This window comes from Cydia splendana, chromosome 5, assembly GCF_910591565.1.
Source record: "Cydia splendana chromosome 5, ilCydSple1.2, whole genome shotgun sequence".
NCBI classification, from domain to species: Eukaryota; Metazoa; Arthropoda; class Insecta; order Lepidoptera; family Tortricidae; genus Cydia; species Cydia splendana.
In genome coordinates, this window is record NC_085964.1 from 12,961,754 (window position 1) to 12,984,905 (window position 23,152).

At 37.5% G+C, this 23,152-nt stretch overlaps 1 protein-coding gene across 1 annotated transcript; it reads left to right on the forward strand.

The window, feature by feature from the left end:
• Positions 1–731: 731 nt before the first annotated feature.
• Positions 732–22,374, forward strand: LOC134790716 (uncharacterized). Its single transcript, XM_063761621.1, has 9 exons — positions 732–2,174; positions 3,639–3,789; positions 11,732–11,960; positions 13,980–14,076; positions 15,467–15,599; positions 17,129–17,346; positions 20,731–20,992; positions 21,199–21,274; positions 21,449–22,374. The coding sequence occupies exons 1-9, from the start codon at positions 876–878 to the stop codon at positions 21,678–21,680; spliced, it is 2,697 nt and encodes an 898-aa protein (XP_063617691.1). The 5' UTR covers positions 732–875; the 3' UTR covers positions 21,681–22,374.
• Positions 22,375–23,152: the final 778 nt, after the last annotated feature.

Below are 23,152 nucleotides of genomic sequence, written 5' to 3' on the forward strand. Positions count from 1 at the left end.
AACTGCAATGTTTACAAGTCGTAAACAATTTAGTAGGTTGGTGCTCTATATATTTTGATACTTTAAGTACCAGTTCTAACATTTTCCTATAACTTTGATTAAGTACGTGAATTTATTACTACCTGAATCTCATAAACAGGACAAGTGTGTAAAGAAACTGATAAACTAGAAGTTCTGGAAAATATCAATAAAATCAAAACATTGGAACGTAAACATGTGTGTTTGTCGTTAACTGTACTTTACATAGTGGTAAAATTTATGTGCGCTGACTTTGAGTGCACGTCAACGTATATTTAATTTATTTCCTTAGGTACCTTACGTGTGTAAAGACAATCTAAAATATTTTCTAGTATCAAAACTATAATTCTTACTACACAAAGTGTGACCAGCTCAAGATTTTTTGAATTTCCCGCCATAACTTTGTGTAATATTTCAGTAGCCAGACCTAAAGTTTATTTTTCTGACTAACCGGTTAATGTACGTCTAAAAATGTTTTTAAATACCTAGGTGCACAGATTAGTTTTCGCTGATAAAGTGGTGCGGTGCCATTAGCTCCAAAATATGAAAATCTCACGTTAGATTTACTTTCCATACTTACAACTTTCTCAAACTTACACCGTAAACATTTTGCGAAAGGATCACTTCACGGAAGGTACCCAAGCGTGGAGAGTGTTCCTCAGTATTTTTGTTTTTATAGATGCTTCTTTGCCGATTACCTTCCACTGTTTCCACTGCACATGTATCAAATATTTGAGGCGCTTCAAATGAGCACATTGAAGACATGCGCGTCCTATAAGTAGTAGCCGTTAACTTATTGATTATTTTTCTATTCACAGGTAAAGACTCCACAAAAGCGAAAAGTTAAAGACTGAAGCATGCTTCAAGTAGACGGATTCAAGAGACCATCGCCTTCGCCATCGCGGAGTTCGGTGAGAAGCGACAGTCGAGTATTCCGGCCACCGCGTGTCATCCACGTCAATCGGGACGCCTCCACCATGGTGGACGACGACGCAGGTGGTACGGGTGGCGCGCCCTGCTTACCCAGTGGGGCCGGACTGGTCTCCGACTGGGAAAATGTCGAACAAAACCCAGCCAACTTTCGATCACGCACCTTCAGCGATGGCTTCATCAGAAACACGAGCCTTGAGCTGTTACTGGGTGTCGACTGCGAAGCGTGTCTCGCACTCGCAGCACAACGGCAGTGTTTCAATAAACACATATCAGACCATGACTTTGACTTAGTTTGCAACTGTAGCTTACAACAGAACAATTACTTAAACTGCCATCGAGACATTGTGGATCATCGAGGTCATACGCTTAGCATCTATGATTTAGAAAGAATAAAACGCGGAGCCAACAGAAATCATTTAAACATAGCCTCGCATCGCAGCTTAGACAGAAAATATACAAAGAATAAGCATATTGGAGTTTCCAATTATTTTTCTAAACAATTGATTTCATATGATCCAACCAATACACTTGTGCAAAAGATAAAGAGAAAACTATCTAATTTAAAAAAGATTGGTGGCGAAGCGATTTCAAAGAAAAACCAAAACGCGGTCCAACTGGCCGAGATAACATCTGGTTCGGCGAGCTCTCTCAAGAAACTATCAATGTTGTCTGTAGTCGACAAGTCGCAGAGGAGGGTCAACAGCCAAAGCTGCATTTTCACTTCGTCGGAATTTCAATCGAAAGACAATTTGAAAAACAATGCTTCTACTTATGCAAATTTTTCAGGGAACGTCGACCAATGTTTTGATAGACTCAGGGAGTGCAATGTAAGTGCAGATAGTGGTAGACGGGCACCCCACAAAATGATTAAAATGCGAAGTTTCGACAATAATGACGAAATGCTAGCCAGACACTCTCCTGCGCCTGAAAGGATGAAATTTTCCACTCTAGATAACCGCAGCCGATGTCGAAGTATAAGAAGGCAAATGTCATATAACGATTTTCCAAGTGAACGGTTCAGGGATCGAGGGTCAGACCTATGGACGCGTGATGAGAGCTTGGGGGGGTCAAAAAGTACTCACAACGATTTAGTAAATGACGAGGCACAAAGTTTTGTGGAAGCTGACAGGATAGCGATGGGCGGGCTGCGGGGCGCGCGCTCTCACTGCACGTGCGAGTCGGGCGGCAATAACCGTATACCTTCCATATTCTACGATACCCATGTAAGTTTAACCCGCTTACCCTCTTTTACTTAACATAAAACCGGTATTATATTGTATCCGCGTAACCAACTCCGATATTGTATGTATGCTCTGCTGATGCTATTTAATTTCCATAATATTGCAAACTTTACCTACGTACAGAACAGTTTATGAAATTTTTTGGAATTAAGTATAGCCCTTATAAGATTAAGAAGAAGTACTATTGTTATTGTAGGTAACCATTTTTGCACTCCTTACCGACAAAACCATTAAGTATGAAACGTAGGAACATACTGTATTTTGGAAACTTTTAATTTTGTCGATTACGAAATTTTTGTAACATTGTGACTTGTCTTTAACTAAAACACACGTGATTTAAACCTAGGTAGATACGAGTTTTTAACAAGCACCCAGGATTTCATACATTTTCAATGTTATACTAACAAATTAAGAGATAGCATGCCTCGCCGAAAAAATCTAGTATTCCCCTGTATTACAATCCAATGCCATCTAGTTTAAAGAGCTGATGTCGACTCGCGTTAATTCTACGTCATGAGTTGATTGCGCGCCTAATTTAGACGATAATCAGTTTCACAAATCGCACATTATTAAATGCCCAGAGCGAGCATCACTAATGATAGAATATGGCACTAATGATAATTATGAAACGATTCGTTGATTATGATCCGTTTATGTATGAAATGAATTGAAAATAAATCAGCGTGGAATACTCTATAAATTTATGAGAGACGATGTAATGCTAGACCACAGAGCAAAACGTGCGAATGGTTTTCGCCATACATAACATAATGAATATGAAGGATTTAGCATCAAATAACTTTAAATAACCTTTAAATAGTCCGAGTAAGTTTATAAATATAATATATACAATCGCGGTGATCTATTGGAAAAAACTACTGTACGAGTAAGACCGAATAATTTAACCATAGAAATAGTATACAAATAATTTGGTCAATACAACTTTGTCTAACTAATGTAAAGTACATCGAGATTGCATTCGTGGTAAACGAAGCAGCAAGAAAAGTTAAATGTTTTTATTATAAACCGTGTTTTTGTCGAGCAGTTCTTCTCATTCACACGCATATGACCTGATTTTGTTATTTGTTATAAAAAAAATTGTACAATTTTTTATGAGAATGTTTTGTGATGATTGATGATACTGATGATGAAATCGGATAGCCAAACAATTTTTTTTTTTTCACCGTTTCATCAAATCATTAAATCTTTGATTTTACGATAGTCTTTCTCGTTATATATAGTCAGATTGCTATGTCAGAGTTACGAGTATCTATCATTTGTACGGTTTAACTTAATATTGAATACTTAATTTTTATTTGAACCCGACGAAAGTTTCCTGTGCTATTTTTTAAAGCCAGAATATATTGAAATTGAATTTTCGTCTCACTTTCCAGATGTTCACATTGTTACAATGCCGTCCTTTTGTATTCCTATGCATCTGTTCAGGGCAAGAAGCGAGCAGCGCCAGCTCCTGACGTGACTGAACGTGGCACCGTGCGGCCAGCGGCGTGCAGCGTCTGCAAGTCCCCGCAGTGGTTGTCCACCGGCACGACTTCCACTGCCAGCCACAGCTCTACTACAACAGGCAACTCTTCCAGTGAGTGAGGCTTTAGTGGCTAGTTACCGGCTCTACGCATAAAGAACCTCCAGTGGCCTATCCCACAAAACTTACAATTACAATTTTACAAGTGTCAAGTTACAAGTTTGTAATAATACAAATGTGCGTACCACAAAATATACAAGTAACAAATTTGTAGTGGAAAATTCTTACAAATATGTAAATTGTATCGACAAGTCTACAATTTATTGTATCACAAAACTTTACATACGCTACCTACATATCTTTTCCGGAAAATGTACAAATTTGTAGCTGACAATAGTTTTGTGCTACATTAAATTGTAGTAATAATTATACATATATGTAGAATTGTACCTACAATTTAACAATTCTCTAAACGTGTGTCGCACCTAGGGTTACCAGATGACAGGTATTTTCCTGACATGTCAGGAATTTTGGCCTTTTGTCAGGAATGGGGACGGAACACGAAAATGTCAGGATTTTTTTGAATTGATAGACTTTTTTATAAAGTACCTTTTTATTTACTTAAATTAATCCAAAAACATTGTAAAATAATAATAAATGAGATCCACTCAACTTATGTCATGTCTAATATTCACATTTGCAAAGATAACAATATAATAAGAAGTATCCTCTGCCTCTGTGATTAAAAATAATGTAGGTTTACAGTTTAAAGTTTATAATCCGATTAAACAAGATGTTTTATTAATCTTCGGACTATAAACTTAACTACTAACTCACCAAAATAATACAATTGCACTTTTAGGGCCGCATACCGTGTTGACGTATCGGCTAGACCCCCCCCCCCCCCTCCCCCTCCGTCGTCGTCGTCGTCAAAAATATGAATGTCAGGAAAAATATTCGGAAATCAGGAATTGTGTCAGGAAATTCTAAATTTGTATCTGGTAACCCTAGTCGCACCCTCTTGCTACAGTTGCAACTTACGAATACTAGTAATTGCAGTATACATGGTGTGTCTGACCATGGGGCTTTAAATCCAGGGCTTGATTTTACTCGCTAAACTGAGCTACTTTTACTATGGGACCAACCCTAAAATTGGGGAAAAAATTTTGGCTTTTCCATAGAAAACGTCGACATCTGATCAGCCAAAATGTATGAAAAGGTAAAAAAAAAATTCGGGATTTCGGGGTTGGTGCCATAGTAAAAGTAGCTCAGTTTAGCGAGTAGAATCGAGCCCTGGATTTAAAGCCCCATGGTCAGTAACACACAGTATTTTATCATATTTAGCAATTCCAACCATTTGTATACATACCTACCACGAAATATTTAGTTCAAGTAGCAGTGATAGTGATCCTAGGTGTCATGAATTCCATATATACATATATAATCCCAATTTTACTTAGCTTTAATTTAATTTACGAAATACTCATAGGTACTGGATAAAAAAAATGCATATAGGTACTCAAATTGAGCTTACCATCGTACGCTTTTTCCAATTTTGCCACATAGTGTCCCTTAAGTATTTCCAATCTTTCTCCATTATTCCTAAATCAATTAAAATTTCTCCTTCCTCCTTATTTACACGGTGTGCGTCAATTTATCACTAAATTTACCAAAGTTTTTGTTTTCATTAATGAGGTTTATAATGGTCAGTTTAGCTTGCAAATCCATTGTAATGTCAGTTGGTATGTAAATGCTCGTAGATAGATCAAGATCACTATATAAATATAATTGATGTAATTCTTGCGTATTGCGTATAAAGTGAAACTACCTTCAACATTAAAGAAGCAAAATAAATTGTTACATATTTGTAGTTGTAACATTTCAATTTTTCGCTTGAGTATATTTACAAATCAACAATTCTACAATTATGTAGCTGTCGTGACATACCTTTATTCTTTGTGATACGCTTTCACAAAAATGACATATTTGTATACTGCAGACTTGTAACGAATACATATTTGTAATTATTGTGGTACATTTTTTTGTTTACAATTTAACAATTTTGTCGAATTGTACACTTGTAAAGTTTTGTGGGATAGGCCGCGTAGCCAAGATGCCAATCGCTTACGCTCCGTAGCGATCGAAACGCAACTGTCACTGACGCGCTAATATGGAAGAGTGATAAAGAGACATAATGCTTTTCGTTATCGAAGCGATAGCGATTGTAACCTTGGCTAGGCCGGCAGATACGGGAACTAACCCTTGCTCTTACACATACTGAGAGGGCAGAGATTGCCGGATAAATAAGCATAGTAAGCTGTTTCTCAGGGCACGTCTTGGTGGTACCAAAATGTCAGGAATCGATCTGAGAATCGATAGGGAGAGACACCATTGACTATAAGTGCTTAGGTCATCAAATGTGTTAACGGTACTGGCATGTCCAATAGACCACTAATAACGGTTAGTGGCAGGATCATTGGCTACTACACAATCACTACGTCACTATAAATAAAACCTTTGCAGTCCTTACCTAAGTACGAGAATTGGTATTGATATTCCATACCTACTGGAAGGGCAGTCGAATGGCTTGAGGACAATGACACGAAATCTCAGACGACGAGTCTGTTGCGTACGTGCATGCAAAATGACGAGCTACCGCCACTAGCAACATATTTAACCAAAAAGTGCATGGCGGATACTCCGTGATGGCGAATTTATCAATGAATTCATTCCTAATTTCTCCATGCAATTACGCAGCTCACTTTACTTAAATACGCGAGGCAAAAAGTCACGCATTGTCTAGGTAAAAATAAATAAAACATTAACTCAGTTAAGCCCATTCAGGCTAAAGTGCTCAATTGTTCTCATGTAAGAGCGTAAAAAAGTAAGAAGGCCTACTCACAACACAGTAAAAGTTCACATGTATCCCAGATTATCTTTATCTTTGTCGTCAGAGTAAATCCATTTGAAAATTACGGAGATAGAAAATAGACCTTTTGGAATTAGGTACCGCCTACTACAGCTGACCGTTACACGACCAAGCACAGTAACACATAAAATTCAGTAGGTACCTACTTTATTTTCGTATTTATGCGAAGTAAATGGTACACGGTACACCGTTTTCAGAAAATGTCTTACATTCTCATATTTAATCCTTCTTCCAAAAACATTGAAATTCACCCTGTTATTGGTGGCATAATAAGTGTGGTAAATGAATGCCAAAAAATTTGTTTTTCGACTTCAATAATTAAGATATAATAAATATTGCGCGTGTCTAATAACTATAATTAGGTACGTAGATTTTTTAGTAATATTTTATCAGTCGATATTTAGAGCTGAGCTTTCACCGCTAATATATAAACCATGAATGTTTTTTTTAATGCTTCTTGAATAGGTACAACTTTCGGAGAAGTCAATTTACTGTCAATAATATTATGATTGTGGTTTTGGCACAGCTCGGGCCGCCCTCCAACAAATAGTCACGGTGAGCAATTTTCTAACGGGACGTGTATAGCACTTCAGCCGCCGCTCATGCGAACGTCTTTTAATCAATAGACCTCCCGCTTGTTTTTGCCCTTCCTCTGAGCTTTGACGATTGCCATCATTACGTTATACTATGTACGTAGGATGTAAACACTTTTGTGGGTCTTGCTCATGAAGAAAAAGTTATATCATTTTTAGCAACAGAATTTTTCCTTGATGGTACTAATGATGTACAGCAGATGCCCCGGTTCTGGCCAATGGACCGGTTTTGGCCATTTTCAACTGTGAGTTTACTAAGGTATTTACAAGTCTATGGTATATAGACACGGTATGGTAAATACGGCGTTTCGTGAACCAAAGATTTTCATTGGCAAGATAGGTCCTTAGGACCCAAAGATAGATTTAAAAAGTGAGATGGGGGGGGGAGGGCCAAACGTTATCTTGATATATACATAATTTAAGCTACTAGGCCAATTTTGGTACCGAGTTTGTATAAATCGAGGATGCTGAATTCATTTATGGTATCATATTGACACCATTCCACCGAAGTAAAAACAAACAAATAATATAAAAAAGAACCTTTAAAAAAAACTAAACGAAAAAGTATGCGAGTACAGTACTTGACTTCATACCGCGAAATTTTTGAACGACTCCTCAACACTACCGCGTTGCTCGCGTGCTCGAGCGTTATTGGTCCAGGATTTAAGAATGACCGACCGCATAGATTGAGTACTGCATCACATGCATAGGTGTTGTAGTACATATCAAAGAATTTTGGCTTGTTTTAATCATGACGTGTTTCAATTGTCCCCGTTCTACCCTACCTATGCAGAAGTGTGTCATTATGCATATGCACGAGTCCCGCAGATAAGATAAGGTTGGCGAAATAAAAACTATTTAAAGTTTTCAAATATCCAAACCCTTTGGTGTGGACGTGGGCGTATGGATTACGTTCAGAAAAAGAATTTAAAAAATTGGAGAAGTATAAAGCACCAGTTCGAAAAAACGAACCTTTTAAGCAACCGTATTAAAAAATATAAAATACACATTTGAAGGGAGGGCGTGATGCTCATTTCCCAGCTTGTGACTGATCGTCTAAAGGTCAACTGCCAACTATCGACTACCCAAACGTGAACATAAACGTGTCTAAGGAGGACAAAAAAGTGATCCCCAAAATTGGAAGCCACTGCTGTATCAGCTCAAATTGGTGCACAACTGCGTACAATAGTTTTGCAGGGTGATGTGACAGGTATTTTGTCCGGTATCCCAGTCCCTATCAGTTATTGTTGACCTATACTCTGTATTTCTAGGTATTTAAATAAAAGTGGACAAAATATACCCTCAAATTGCCTTCCTTAAGCCAGTTGAGGGTAGATAAAAACATTACATGATCAAATAATGTAGGTTAAAGTCAGGTCGTTTAGTGACCGATTCAGGCTGTTTTGTATTAGGTTGGTTAACCAATAAATGTACTAACTACCCGAAAATGTACAAATTGTTTGTTTACTTTTATTTAAATACCTAAAGATACATTTTGGTACATGGCTTTGGTGGTCTTATATATTACTTATACACCGTGTTTTTAATGATTTCCGTTAACTTCGGGGTATAATTAATTAAGTACGTGTAAAAGAACTAAATGGCATAGTTAATTTTCATAAAAAAATATATTTTATTGCTTTTTTTTAAAAAAAAAATAAGTTTTAAAAGTAATTAAATGTAGCATATAGCGTTGTTGTAACACGGGCATTACATATAACTCAACCAAACAATTGAAATCTGTGACATATCAATGTCATTTCGAACATCGATCGACCGAGATTGTACTTAAGTTTAGACGGTTGTAATTTTATTTCTAAGCATGATAACGACGGCTTTCTTAAGTTTAGTAGCAAATGTATGAACTCATTCTAAACACTAATCAATATGTAAACCGGCCCTAAGGCAAGTGTACACGCTTGTAGAGGCCTTATAGGAAAAAAAATAATTATTGATTATCTCCGAAATGGAGTTAATTAGAATATCGGTGTCTTTGAGAAATTTACTTGATTTAAGGTCAGGAATCCACCCTTGAAATTAACGGAAATCAAAAAAAAAACACGGTGTATATATTATAGTATACCCTCAGTTATAAAATGACATAATCGAGACAAGCACCTGTCAACTCGCACCTCAAAGCCACTTTATTACTCGGTAAAGCCCTACAGAGTTCATGCGTTATGAAATGCTTTTTATTCCCGTGATACCACAGACATATATTTATTCTCGTGGGTTCCAGAAGATATTCTTTTATTTTGAATTTGGAACCTTGTTAATTCAATAATAGTTTGAAATTTCATTTTGAATATGTACATGTATATTATGTAGGTACTTGTACAATATAATGTACACAGAGTTTCACGAGATTGTAGTGTCACCTTTTAACTACATCTTTACGTGCCATTAAGTATGTTCTACAAAGCACATTTATTCAATTGCACGGACGAATTGAGGAAGGCGTGGTCTTCTCCGAGACCACGGGGACTACGCCGTCCTCGAAACGTCGGAGGTAAATCTTAAAACTTACGAGTAAATACGCGATTAAGTCCCGTTGTGCAATTAAATAATGTTTAAATATCGTGAAAGTTTAAATCAGTGTACCTAAAGCACATTTAATTATCGACCAGGACCAAATTAAATGTACTCTCTTCTATGCTCGATTGGAAATGCTAGTTCAAATTGGCACCGAAATCGGTTCCTATTGCTAAAGAACTAGGTACTTAACGTTAAAGATTACAGCATAATGATAAGGTGGTGGCGGTGGTTGGGAACACGTCGATATCTTCTGCCAGTTCCTATACACCAGATACGTCATATACCTACAAGTATAGGTACGTGTCGTGACTCAAAAACTAGGATACTTGGTTTTCACGCGCAAATTGCCAGAGCATAAGGAATTATTCTGTAACAGTACGTCTACCACCAGTTTTGAAATTGACATATACGCTCACGTCTACGTAACTTACTTTCTATGCATCTCGCTCGTACTCGCATATTAGTGCAAGCGAGATGTACAGAAAGTAAATTACGTAGACGTGAGCGTTATGTCAATGTCAAAACTGGTGGTAGACGTACTGTTTCAGAATAATTCTGTGCGCAATACATAACTCCAGCCATTCCACAATAAACAAGTGAACGGTATAAAATGGCTGCTACGAAATAAAAGGCTGAAACGATATAAAAATGCTTTTTGCACCATACTTTTTATTGCAAAAATTGGATCTCTAAATTTCGTACGACATAAAGCGTTGCGGGCTAACGTTAGAAACTCGATTACGTTACTGGTAGGTATTCGATTTCCAGAATTTTCGCATCATCGTCACACTGGTTATTGGGTACACGAATTTTATTATGTAAATCATCAGGTGTTGCTTTAAGCTTTTAGCTGTCACGTATTGATGCTATGCATGTGATTATTGATCATGAATGAAACCACTTAGGAGGGTGCGGAAAAGCATACCTTTAGGTCTTTTAATATGCCTAATTATGTATTTTGGAGATGTATTTGTTGAAAATTTTAAAATTATTAAACATCTCCTCTTTCTTTATCGTCCTCGCTTTATCCCATTTCAGTTAGGGTCGGCTCACTTGATTAATCTATTTTAGGGTTTTCTGTTCTACGTCGTCTGTGGATCTAATTGAGCTACCTACCTTTAGATATTGGTTTTGATGTTCAAGTTCATCCGAGTCTGCTTCGTCCTCTCCTCTCCAGTTTCAATATCGAACACTGTTATTGTAATCTTGCGGGCGTCTCATTGCAAAAGCAAGGAAAACCTATTGATGTAGGTAATAAGCTACTAATATCCTTTCTTTTTGGTGATGCTATTAATTAGCTTCCAAGTTAGATTAAACGCAGCCCTAATATAGCCATTACAAAATGTTTATATCCCCGAATTGACACTAAGAAAATCAAAATGCGTTTACGCAGTCAGCAAGCATCGAAGGCACAATCGAGAATGGAGCCACTAAAAGGATAAATGTGCAATGTAGTGTGCGGTTATACGGCGGGGAACAAGCCGCTAATTCTCCGTACAATTTTCACACACGTCCGCCTCGCCATTCGCATCGCACGCCACTCGGTGCTTGCGTTTGACAGCAAGATTATCGGAGGCTTCCCCACGACCGATTACTATGACCCCAATCGGGTTTTATTTTGTACTTAAGTCAGTTGTTAAGATAAACGTCGATCACAATTGAGCTTTTATCAGAGAATGGGACATCTTAGACAATATAGATTTTGGCATTTTGGCGTTCTGTGCTCCGATTGTATTACAGACATTTGTAAAATCCTGACGACATTTGTATGGCACCTTTCCGACATTTGCATGGCAATACTGAAATTTTACATTTGGCACTGTGTCGACATTTGTATGCCACATTCGACATTTGTATGGTCAAAGTAGCCGTACAAATGTTAGAATTTTAGCCTTGGGACATCAAAAAATGCTCATTTGAAAATTTACACTTCTACCTAATAATAATTACCTAACAGATATTCCTCTTTACTTAATATAACATAAGCTTACCTACACAGGGTTCTCCGTTTGGCACCGGCGCTGGTGTTGCGTAGCGATCCTAGTTCTAGTGGCGGGCACGGCGTGCGTGGCAGGCCCGCTAGCGCTCCGAGCGCCGCCGGGCGCGCCGCTGCACGAGCGTCTCCGGTTGGCGGAGCGCCTTCTCCATGAGTCCCCTCTCATTGACGGACACAACGACCTACCCTGGAATATAAGGAAGTTTCTACACAACAGAATTAAAGATTTCAGGTTCGTATATTTAGCTAACGATCGTCAAGTGACCTTTTTTGAATTGCGCTGATGTATTGAGATTAAATTTGTAACATATACAATGTTTCACGATGACGAGTTCCGGTGATCGTTTTATTTGCTTTACTCATACTTTTATTAGTCAATAGTAGAGGGTGAGCCACTGATTAGGTAGGTTGTGTCTATTTGCATATGAATTACAAGACATTTAGCGATGTGAGAGACAGACGGACGGAAAGAGTCGCACCATAAGGGTTCCTTTTTACCTTTTTGTAACCCTAAAAACCGTAACAAATGAAATTGTCTTTCTTAGAAATTAATATAAAATATACTGTGTGATTATCTGAATTATCTATCCTCCACTTTTTTCGTGAAGATGTCTTATTAAAATTAGCTCAGGATTATATTACTTTACCAAAGCCACGGTATGTTGAGTTAGACGTTAAATTAGGTAACCGCTTATGCGTTTGAAGGATTATTGCCCCAATTACAAACCTTAATGGCAGCGCAGTAATCTATTAATCTTGTACGAGCTAACCTCGATAGACAGGAATGAGAACTAAGGAAAATTGCAATTCACTATTTTTGTACCCTCTTTTTCGTCCGTGTTATCTCCTTCGCTCCTCTTAACAAGAATACGTTATTAAGGTCTTTCATCTCCACGAGATGAAATTGTTTGCGAGCGTCGAGGACTTTATTACCTGGAGTTAATTATTTCTAAATTACTACTTAGACAAAGGATTTTTAACTAATGCTTCTGGAATTTTACTGACTGAACAAATGCACTCCGCTTTGATTTGTGCATTAATTTAGTGCGAAGCATTTCAGGATAAAGAGATATACCAGTTGTTGAAACAAGTTTTTGAGAGTTAATATTTTGACATTTTTGGTTTAAACATACTTAACATAATTAATATCGGCTCGAACACAAGTAAATTAAGGCGAGCGTATTAATGAATATTTTAGATATTAAATAGGTACATACTTAGGTACATACATACATTTAGTGTCGATTTATTGCATATTAATAAAACAGAGATTAAAATAAATAAATCATAAATCTAGCCCTAAATTAGCCTGAGGCATTGTTCCCAGGACGCTGGTACATACATAATAATAGGTAATATAATATCCTCACCTTAACACAAAAAAAACCGGCCAACTGCGAGTCGGACTCGCGTTTCAAGGGTTCCGTACATTAAGTCCGACTCACGCTTGACTGCACATTTCTAATGGGTTTTCCTGTCATCTACGATTTTGAGTATTTTTTTTTAATTTTAGATTCAGTAGCGTCGGAGATAAAGGGGCGGAGTGGTCATTTTTTGGCTATTTTCTTAACTTCTAATCTATGTAGGTATTTCAAAATTATAAAAAAAATGTATTTGAAATTCTCAAGATGAGCTCTTTCATTTGATATATAACACGATATAGTTTGAGAAACTTTATTTTTTAACTTTTCATTTACCCCCCAAAAGTGCCCCCCATGTTTAAAATTAATTGTTTACGTTACATGACCATCTTTGGGTCACTAATTTACAGATGTGTACCAAATTTCAACTTAATTGGTCCAGTAGTATCCGACAACTCGCTTTGGCATCGGCTGTGACAGACGGACAGACAGACAGTAGCACGAGTGATCCTATAACCCTATTTTCCTTTTGAGGTACGGAACCCTAAAAAGTATATATGAAACGAAATGCAATAATACGTGTTTACTGTGTAATTGTGTATATATTAGGTTGTTGGATATATAACTCTTTTATTGTGAAGATAAATATTTGGTGGACAATCTCAAGCCAACCAATTTTAAACCAATATACCTATTACTTACAAATTTAAAGGAACGCGAAAGAAAGGTTTATAGTGCGACAGGAAAGAGGAGAAATAAAATAAAATGGAACTAAGCAATTTTTAAAAAAGCCCTTGCCACGTCAAAAATATGACAGTTATTACAGCACCTAAAGTAATTTGAAATTCTAGTTAAAGTTTTTAGAGGCGTGATATATAAATTTGTTTCAGATTCGATGAGGATTTGCGAACGATATCACCGTGGGCCACCAGTTCATGGAGCCACACCGATTTGCCGCGATTAAAACAAGGGAGGGTGGCCGGACAGGTAAGTAAAATTTATTGTAATAGAGATCCATTCTCGAATGAAATTATGACGTATACCTATAGTTCGTTTTTTTTAGCATTAGAAAAAAGGTAAACAATCTTGATGTGTCTTTTAATTGAAAAACACGTTTTAAAAATAAGTCACGGCAAATATGTAACAAATTATGAATCTAATACGATCATTTATATTCTTCTGCTTTCATAAGTAATAGTTTTTGATTTTTAAAAAGCGTTTTTCAATTAAAAGACATGTCAAGATCGCTTACCTTCTTGCAAGTTCTTTCTAATGCTAAAAAAACGAACTATATGTATACGCACGCGAAGCGCGCACAGATGATCGGATTTAATCGCAAAAAAAATCTTATTATGTTATCAAATACGAAATGCTTACTTTAATCAACAAATGGAAGTTCCAGGCGTGCTTTAATGTAAATTAATGAGAAAAACATAATCACACAGCTATCACACTGATAAGTCGACAAGCCACCTGTAAGCTATTCTTCCGTCACACTTTTTCAACCACTGGCACACAGTGTAGCCAAGTGTAGCGTTATTTCTTTCGTGGAGAACATGCTACTACTGGCACCCTTTATGTATGCGTCCGTGCCTCGTGATTGACGCTGTAACAAATTACGGGATATATTTGAAAAATGCTATATTTCATTTTATTTTCCGCGCTAATAACCAATTTATTAATTAGCTCTATGGGGCTCTCAGACGGTTATTTTCACGAAGTACTTATATAAAATCCCAAATCGTGTTCCGCCTTAGAGGATATAACCAACGGAGACGCCATGTCTAAAATATTCGGTACAAAATAGTCTGCCGTTTTTTGCGGGGGAGGGGCACATCAAATGTATAGGTACGTCATGTCAGATAAACGTCAGTCCATACATATGATTGACATGTGGTTGACCATTGGCCGCCTATTTTCGACAGAGGGGAACGCCTGTTAATGGCGGCTCCATTGTTAATTACTCCGAGTGTTCCGCAAATATATTTTTTTTGTATTTCTGTCAAAGGTGTGTGTTTCCTTGCAACCGTTACTTATTGAATTGTTATTATTCACTCTTATACATTTAAATCACATAATTTTACTACGGTTCCCAAGAATCTAAAAAACCTGCGGCAAAAAGGCATAAAAACTGCATTAGAAACAATATTCAGTAATTATTAATTGCCGTTATAAATCGGTCTACCCATGAGAGTTATTTGAGCACCCGTGACTTCATAATTGGTTGGCATAAAACATTATCGTTAGTGCGTAAATATCTGTATCAAAGAACAAAACGATGTTGAACAAAAAATATTTTACTTCGAGTCATTCTCATTCAACGCCATGTGGGCTCGTGCGTGATATTTAATCAAGTTTGTGTCTTCTGTTCCCGCAGTTCTGGGCCGCGTACGTGCCGTGCGACGCGCAACATCGGGACGCGGTGCAGCTGACGTTCGAGCAAATTGATCTCATACAGCGGCTCACGGATAAATACCATCCGCAGCTCACTCTGTGCACCTCTGCCGACGGTATGTAACCTGTTTATTAAATATTTCCTTTGTTCGTTGTCATAAGCGCTGCCGTTGGCCGGCTAGCCCCGGGTAATTTTGTACGCTATTAGTGCTATTATTACTAGCATTAATTATTAACGTTTGCAGCTGCGCCATATATCATACATTTTAGTTTATAATTAACAAGCGTCAGGTACAGTCGACCACAAAGATATGTTTAAACTTTTGCACCTTGTAATAAGGCGAAAAATTTAAACATATCTTTACCATTTTGGCGTAGCAGAACGGGATCTGGTAGATACCCTTAGAGCCCCGTTTAAAAAAATCGACCCTGTATACCTTTATAAAATGAAGAGTAGTAGATACTATTCAGTACTAAAGTACATTCTAAAAGTTGTTTGTTGTTGAAACATATGTTCAATTAAAAGTAATTATGCAAACCCAGCCGGGGGAAAGGCATTGTCGACACACTTATTTTTTCGATTAACATTTCACAAAAGACGGATTGTTATAACGGCGCAGCTGTACAATCAGATTTATATTTTGTAGGTAATCTACTCTTTGCATCCGAGCTATTTGCATGAAAAACTCGTTGTCTTGACTGTGAGACATAAATAAAAACCCTAGATGGTTTTAATTAATTTCCATCGGCGAGTTTCTTTTTGCCCCGTTGTTTAGGTTTACGTTAATTAGTTTATTTAAATTTACGTCGCCTTAAGGATAATTAGTCTAAAAATCTACAACTTAAGAGTAATTAAAAAGTAGGTGGGAGACACAATTTTCTAATCAACCCACCCTAGCAAACAATGCTACGTGTGCTACGCTGAATTCCGTAGCAACATTTTTCCTCTGTATTGCGATAATCATCTGTAGACCCACTGATCTACACGCAGAAGAGTCACCATGAGCCCAAAATGGGTTCCATTTTTTTTTCATAAGTGTTAGATGACAGGCATTATTACTTAGAAAAGTCGTCACTTAAAAGTTAAGACACAAACACCGAGTGATCCCTTGAAAAATATGCTCCTTACTTAATATACGAGTAGGTACACGTAGAGTAGGTACATTGTTCTCTTAGCAACGAAGTAAATATTTTATAATGCAATGTAATTTATTTATCGTTAACATATTTAATTCGCTGCATTTACCTAAGTACCTATTTTAATATCTAGTAAGCTTTATTATTAAACTCTCAGTTCCACAAACCTGTTAGAGTTAGACCAAGCTAAGTTGGCAGCGATTTTGATAGCCCAGATTGTACAAGTGTTATTTTAAACTTCAAATTTCTATGAACTTATGACGTTTAAATAACACTTGCACTGTCTGGGCTATCAAAATCACTGCCAACTTAGCCTGGTCTAACTTTCCTTTAAAATAATGTTAATAAACGTTTTATTCGTTCGGTCAGGACTTTAAGCTTAATAGCTTATTTATATAAACTGTGAACCCTGAAATCATAGTTATCGTCCAAATCTAGGCCTATTTCATTATATTAGATCATTTAGATTATGAAAAAAATTGGCGAGTGTAATCATGTGTGATCGCAGATATAGTATCGGCGCACGCGAACCACCGCATGTGCTCACTGGTGGGCGTGGAGGGGGGGCACGCCATCGGCGGGTCGCTCGGCGTCCTCAGAACCTTGTACCAAGTTGGGGTGCGCTACCTCACTTTGACCTCCACCTGTGACACCCCGTGGGCTGAGTGCGCCTCTGCCGACCGAATCGAGCCATCGCCGCGCGGTGGACTTACGCCTTTTGGAAAAGTTAGTATCTTTATTGTTATGATTGTGTTCAAGACCCAATTACTTTAACTACTACAAGTATATATGTCGTGGCCAGATCTTAGAATTGATCATTTCATGATGTAGCAATCATTTCATGAAATGATCGGTTGGACATCAGAAAAAGTCAAACCTAACCTAATTATATCATGAAGTGATCAATTCTAAAATGGCATTTCATGAAGTGAATCAGATAATTGCCACGACATACATAAGTATACCAAGGTATTATATGGGTGCCGATCTCGTCGCATAATAATTGATTGTCCTAATGTCGTAATGTTACGCATAAAATTCTTTTCGCATAATTTTTCTCTAGCTGAAACAAAGAGTATTTTAGAAAATATTTTGCATAGGTTGTGTAGAATAGGGTTAGGTTAGGTTTGTTTTATAATTTTTCAGAAATGTTATTAGTTTCAGCACAATAACAATTATGCGAAATGAGTTTTATGCGTAACATTACATTAGGACAATCAATTATTATGCGACCCAATATAGACCCGGTAATATACCTATTTAAATGAAATGCTGCCATCTATTTAAAAATCCTGCAAATTAGAAAGCAGGTTTTAATTTAATTACGGTGCGATTTAAAGTAAATTCGATGAGTTTTGATATATTTTGGCATTATTTTGCCTCTGTATCTCGATTTCCAGCTTATCTGTCTGTAGTCTTCATCTTTCTTTAAGAAGTTGTAATCTCTTTTATTGCAAATTCCTGAAGGAAGCTCGTTAGGACTGGATTTATTTTCCGATCCCTTTTATTAAGGACATTTTTATGTCGTTTTAAAGTTTTTAACAACAAATAGTGGTCAATTTGATTGTACTTCCTTTTGTAAGCAGATTGTAGTGGTGTAATCACTATAATAAACTTAATAAAATGTTTTGATTTAAACAAGGTAGCATTTCAGATTAATAAATAAAACTATGGGAATGGCCCGAAATTGAACATATCGCATACAGTATGCCCCTAACCATTTGACAATTTAGAACCAGTATACCAAAGAATCTGAATTGAAAATATGATGATATGTAATATAAAAAAATGTACAAACAAGGAAACATAAAATATTTAAAATTTGATCGATATTACCATAGGTACCTATGCCGATTTAGATTTTATATCGCAACTTACGTTGAAGACACCGGAGATATCAATATGCAGCTGTAAGATCCGTCCCGTACTCGAAGTAACATTGAAGCAGGTACTCAAAACGAAACCGTAAAGATTGAGACGTCGAGTAGAGTGAGTGTGCCATAATCATAAACATCCTGCCGCACCGCAATATTTCGCTTTGTATCAACTCCAGCTGCTTGCGAAGCAGACTCATTGTTTTCCTTGCCACGATACTTTTCGAAATACATATTTTCTTTTGTTGAAGCAACTCTCAGCGCGTAACGCAGGCTTGTGAGCATCACTTACGAACTTTTCAAATAACAAGTCGTAAAAACATACGGACCGTTAGGTTAGAAGCAGACATTTACATCTTTAACGGCTGAATAAAAAATAGATACAGCTTATACGAGTACCTCTTTTGATAACCCAAAAAGCCGTTTAAATCGCTGTAGGTATACATAAAAGGCCAGATGATGGATCCGTATAGGGATCGTATGTGTGGAACTTGTGGAAGTATTCATGCCCATTAGCATAATAATAGCGAATCAGGACCATCGTTGCGAAAACGCACTCGCGAGGATTTCTGAGCAATAATATTTTATAATAAATTCGTACGTAGTATAAAAAACTTACTGAAACAATTAATATGCAAAAATATACTTTTCACTGCTACTGTGAGACGACGGGCTATGCTGCAAAAGAGCCATTGTCTAACCGATTTCAGTAGGCAAGCGTTTTTCCATGCGTGGAGTAATGAAAAGATGAATAGGAATAGTGTTACAGTGGACACAGCATGCTCAGATATATACATATATGTAAGATTTCTTATAGGTACGTATATACCATCTTCAAATATAATTAATTTGAGCTCCAACATGTTTTTATTACAAGGCGACCTCTGACATATACATATCTCTTCTTGTTCTTAGTCGGATACTCTTGTCAGAGCATTCGTGGTCATTGAGGTCGTTGTACGGCCTTTTTTGTAGTTTCCCGCCATGCTTCTCTATTTATTGCATTCCCCACGCACCGATTTTAAGGTGACCCGGTGAGGTATCTTATAACAGGACATAATTATCTATGTTAGACTTGATTCACACCAAACAATGGCACACACCGCATGATTAACATGATAACAAGATGCGACATGCGAATCCATCACAGAAACGCATGGATATATAGATAGATAGAGTTTTAGATATTATAGACGAGGTACCTAACTAAAGGGTCTCTTTCCCTAAGAAGTTTACCGTTTTATTAGCCAAACAACAAAATGCAGTAAATAAGTACTCCACATACTCGTAACGACTTTTTCCAAAGGGAAGTAGGTAAGTAGATAAATTCAATAGCTCTTGTTTGTTAGTATGTGATTAGTTTACTCGAAATACAATTAGGTTAACGGAAACTACCCCTTTCGCACACTTTTCCAGAAACGGGCAGCACTAGAAACGCATTTTTCCAAAATGCTATCCTACAGAATACCTAAGAGGTTTCCAGTTGTAGTAGGCACAAGCGGAACCTCTTTAAACTATTATTAAAAAGATATTGAGAGAAACTTGTGGTTCATGCCATATCATGATTTTCCTTTTAAGTTACGTAACGCTCATAAAGGTGCACAGCTTTACTTTGTATTGTATCCAAGTTGCGCACACTTCAGTAGTAAAGAGCAACACCGAGCGTACATTTTCGATACGGCAGAAATGGAGCGCCATCAAATACCCGGCTGGCACTGGTTCCTAACGTTGCTACCCCGGGCTATTTCACGACTTGCACTGCTTTCCACCTCCATTTCAGAACGAAGCGATTGTAGGTATTGTATTCCAAGCGCCGCCTAGCAATTAATTATACCTACTAGGCAAACTTAAACAGACGGCAGGAAAGAACAATGCCTAGGTAGCCAGGCTTTCACTTCCGCGAACAAGGAAAGCTTACTATCGAGCAATATCAATATCATATATCTTTTACTTACATTGAATTGCATTGAAACTCAGATCACATTCAAAGTTTATTTAGTTATTTTTTAAATCGGGGTAATATGCTTCTTGTCCAAAAAATCCATTTGGTTTCTAAAATATGACCTGTTTTTACCCCGAGAGCAGTTTGATGTATGTATTTGCATCTGTTTGTGACGAAGTCGGGGGCATGCAGAAACTAGTTAACAAAAATGTGCATGAAAGCGAGAGGTCTATTCTGTGCTCTCATAATAATTTTAATGTATTTTTTTAGATTTTAATTGGACACTATGATTAGGTGGTGGTGAAGGAGATGAACCGGCTCGGCATGCTGGTGGACCTCTCGCACGTATCAGAGCGCACGATGCGCGACGCGCTCATGGCGTCGCGCGCACCGGTCATCTTCTCGCACTCGTCTGCGCGCGCGCTCTGCAACGTCACGCGGAACGTGCCCGACACCGTGCTACGGCTCTTGGCCGCCAACAAGGGACTCATCATGGTCAATTTCTACACCTCGTTTCTTACATGCAAGGAAACCGCTACAGTTCAGAACGCTATAGGTACATATTAGACACTAATAAATAAAAAAAACATAACATCTATTAGAATCCCATCGCTACCCACAAGCCTGAAATCTTACCGCCCAATTTCACCTTTTCATTTTCTTCATAATTGATTAGGTACTTTCTCTATCACATTAAGTATATCACTTATATTTGACGGGGGATGCAAAAGTAGTATTTACTTACATTTTGTAAATTTACAGCGCATATAAATCACATACGCGATGTCGCCGGAGTCGACAGCGTGGGGCTTGGCGCTGGCTACGATGGTATCAACTAGTGAGTATTCTTACCTGGGTGCCTAGCCAGGTGACAATCGCTTGCGCTACGTGGCTGCGACAACGAAACGCTATGTGTCTCTGGCAGCTACGGAGCGTAAACGATTGGCTTGTTGGCTATACAAATCTCTTAGTAGGTAATTAAAACCTTTTCTAAATGAACTTTATTCAACAGCACGCCACAAGGATTAGAAGACGTGTCGTCGTATCCATTACTCTTCGCTGAACTAATGGAGTCCGGTTGGAGTATAGAAGACCTTAAAAAGTTAGCAGGGTTGAACCTTCTGCGAGTGTTAGGAGCCGCGGAGCGCGTGGCACAGGAGCTCGCTTCTGCCCACGTCACTCCTTATGAAGAAGTGCCGCCGCGAACACTCGACACTCATAACTGCTCGAGTCAAGATCTCTAAATTAAATCAACACGTACATGCCTACTAAATTCATCAATTTGATTATATGCAGTAGGTTCAAGCGGCATGTTCGACTCAAAGATCCACTCAGAAGTTTGTTCGAAAATCCAAATGCTTTTCGTTATGTCTCCGGCTGTTGAAAAATCTAGTTGAAGCAAATATATTTCCGAACTTCTGGAAAGCAAATCCAAACTTATAGTAACTGCGGCTATGGTCGTGTATTCCAAGCTTTAATATTTCCGTAGGTTTAATAATTCATTAGGTACAATATAATTAGTTATTATAATACCGTGTAGCTATACTCCGATTATCGTCCGTTTATTAAAAGTTGAAATTTTAGGATACCTAATACCTACTAGACTGTTATTTGTCGTAAGTGATGTAGTAGCTTAGACTATTTTCAGGCCAAATCAGATCGCATATGTAATGCAGCACAACCCTGGTTCCTGCATAGTACGTAGTACGTATAAGTGCAGCAAGCTGTACATCGCTTTGGTTGCATTTGCATGACCTACGCGTTCATTAAGTCTCGGTACGCAACGCAAAGTGTAGGTACTAACGCAGAGAACCGGAGCTATGCTGTTTTATGGTTAGGTTTTTAATCTAATAAGACATAGTCATGCATTTAAAATTATTTAGTATATTTACATTTTTGCTAAGATTTATTGAGTTTTAATAGACAGACCGTTAACCATATTTAAAGAATTTCATTAAAATAAAGGTTCGTCAGTCAGTGTCACAAAACACCACATTTTGCGGCCAAATTTTATTACACATAATTCCGATATTATACTTCACCAATACACTCGTGCCTCTTTTTCAAAGGTCATGAGAGGTCAGTGATGTGATGTTAGTTAACCAGCAATATATATTTTTGACAAAAGTAAATTGAAGTCAAAGTTAAGCGGTTTTATGGTTTATGGTATGTGTTATTTATTGCCAGCCGTGCAGCTTTTATTCTGAAATAAAGCCTGAGAAGATTCTATTTGGCCCTGGGCCGCTACAAGCAGCTTACATGTTGTGGCAATAATGTGCGTACGTCATGTATAGTCGGTACAGTGTGTTTTGGCTTCGCCTTTAATATTTGTAGAATGTCAAACAACTATTTTCAAGGAATCGATATTTTTTGTCATTTTCGTTATGGCACGTATTTTATCGAAATCATCTATATACTTACAGTCTAGTTTTAGTGGGACTGGGACCTTATGATGGGAGCGACACATGTACTTTTTTATCGTAGAGTCCTTACATACCTAAATCTTAAATAAATAATTTATAGCTGACATGAGGAAAAAACTCAAAATTTTCATCAAATTACTTTGCCACTCTTGTGGATAAAATGCAACTTTCATCAGTATTGGAATAATAAAGAGAGCCTTTACGAGCTGGGGTAGTGAAAAATATATTAGTAGCATTGAAAATCCGCAACATGGGGAAAGCCAAATAGAATCTTGTCAGGCTCTAATATTGTT

Coding starts and splice junctions, on each gene's coding strand:
- LOC134790716 (XM_063761621.1), top strand. CDS start 876: ATGCTTCAAGTAGACGGATTCAAGAGACCATCGCCTTCGCCATCGCGG. Junction 2,175..3,638: donor CCATATTCTACGATACCCAT/GTAAGTTTAACC, acceptor GCATCTGTTCAG/GGCAAGAAGCGAGCAGCGCC. Junction 21,275..21,448: donor GGCTACGATGGTATCAACTA/GTGAGTATTCTT, acceptor TTTATTCAACAG/CACGCCACAAGGATTAGAAG.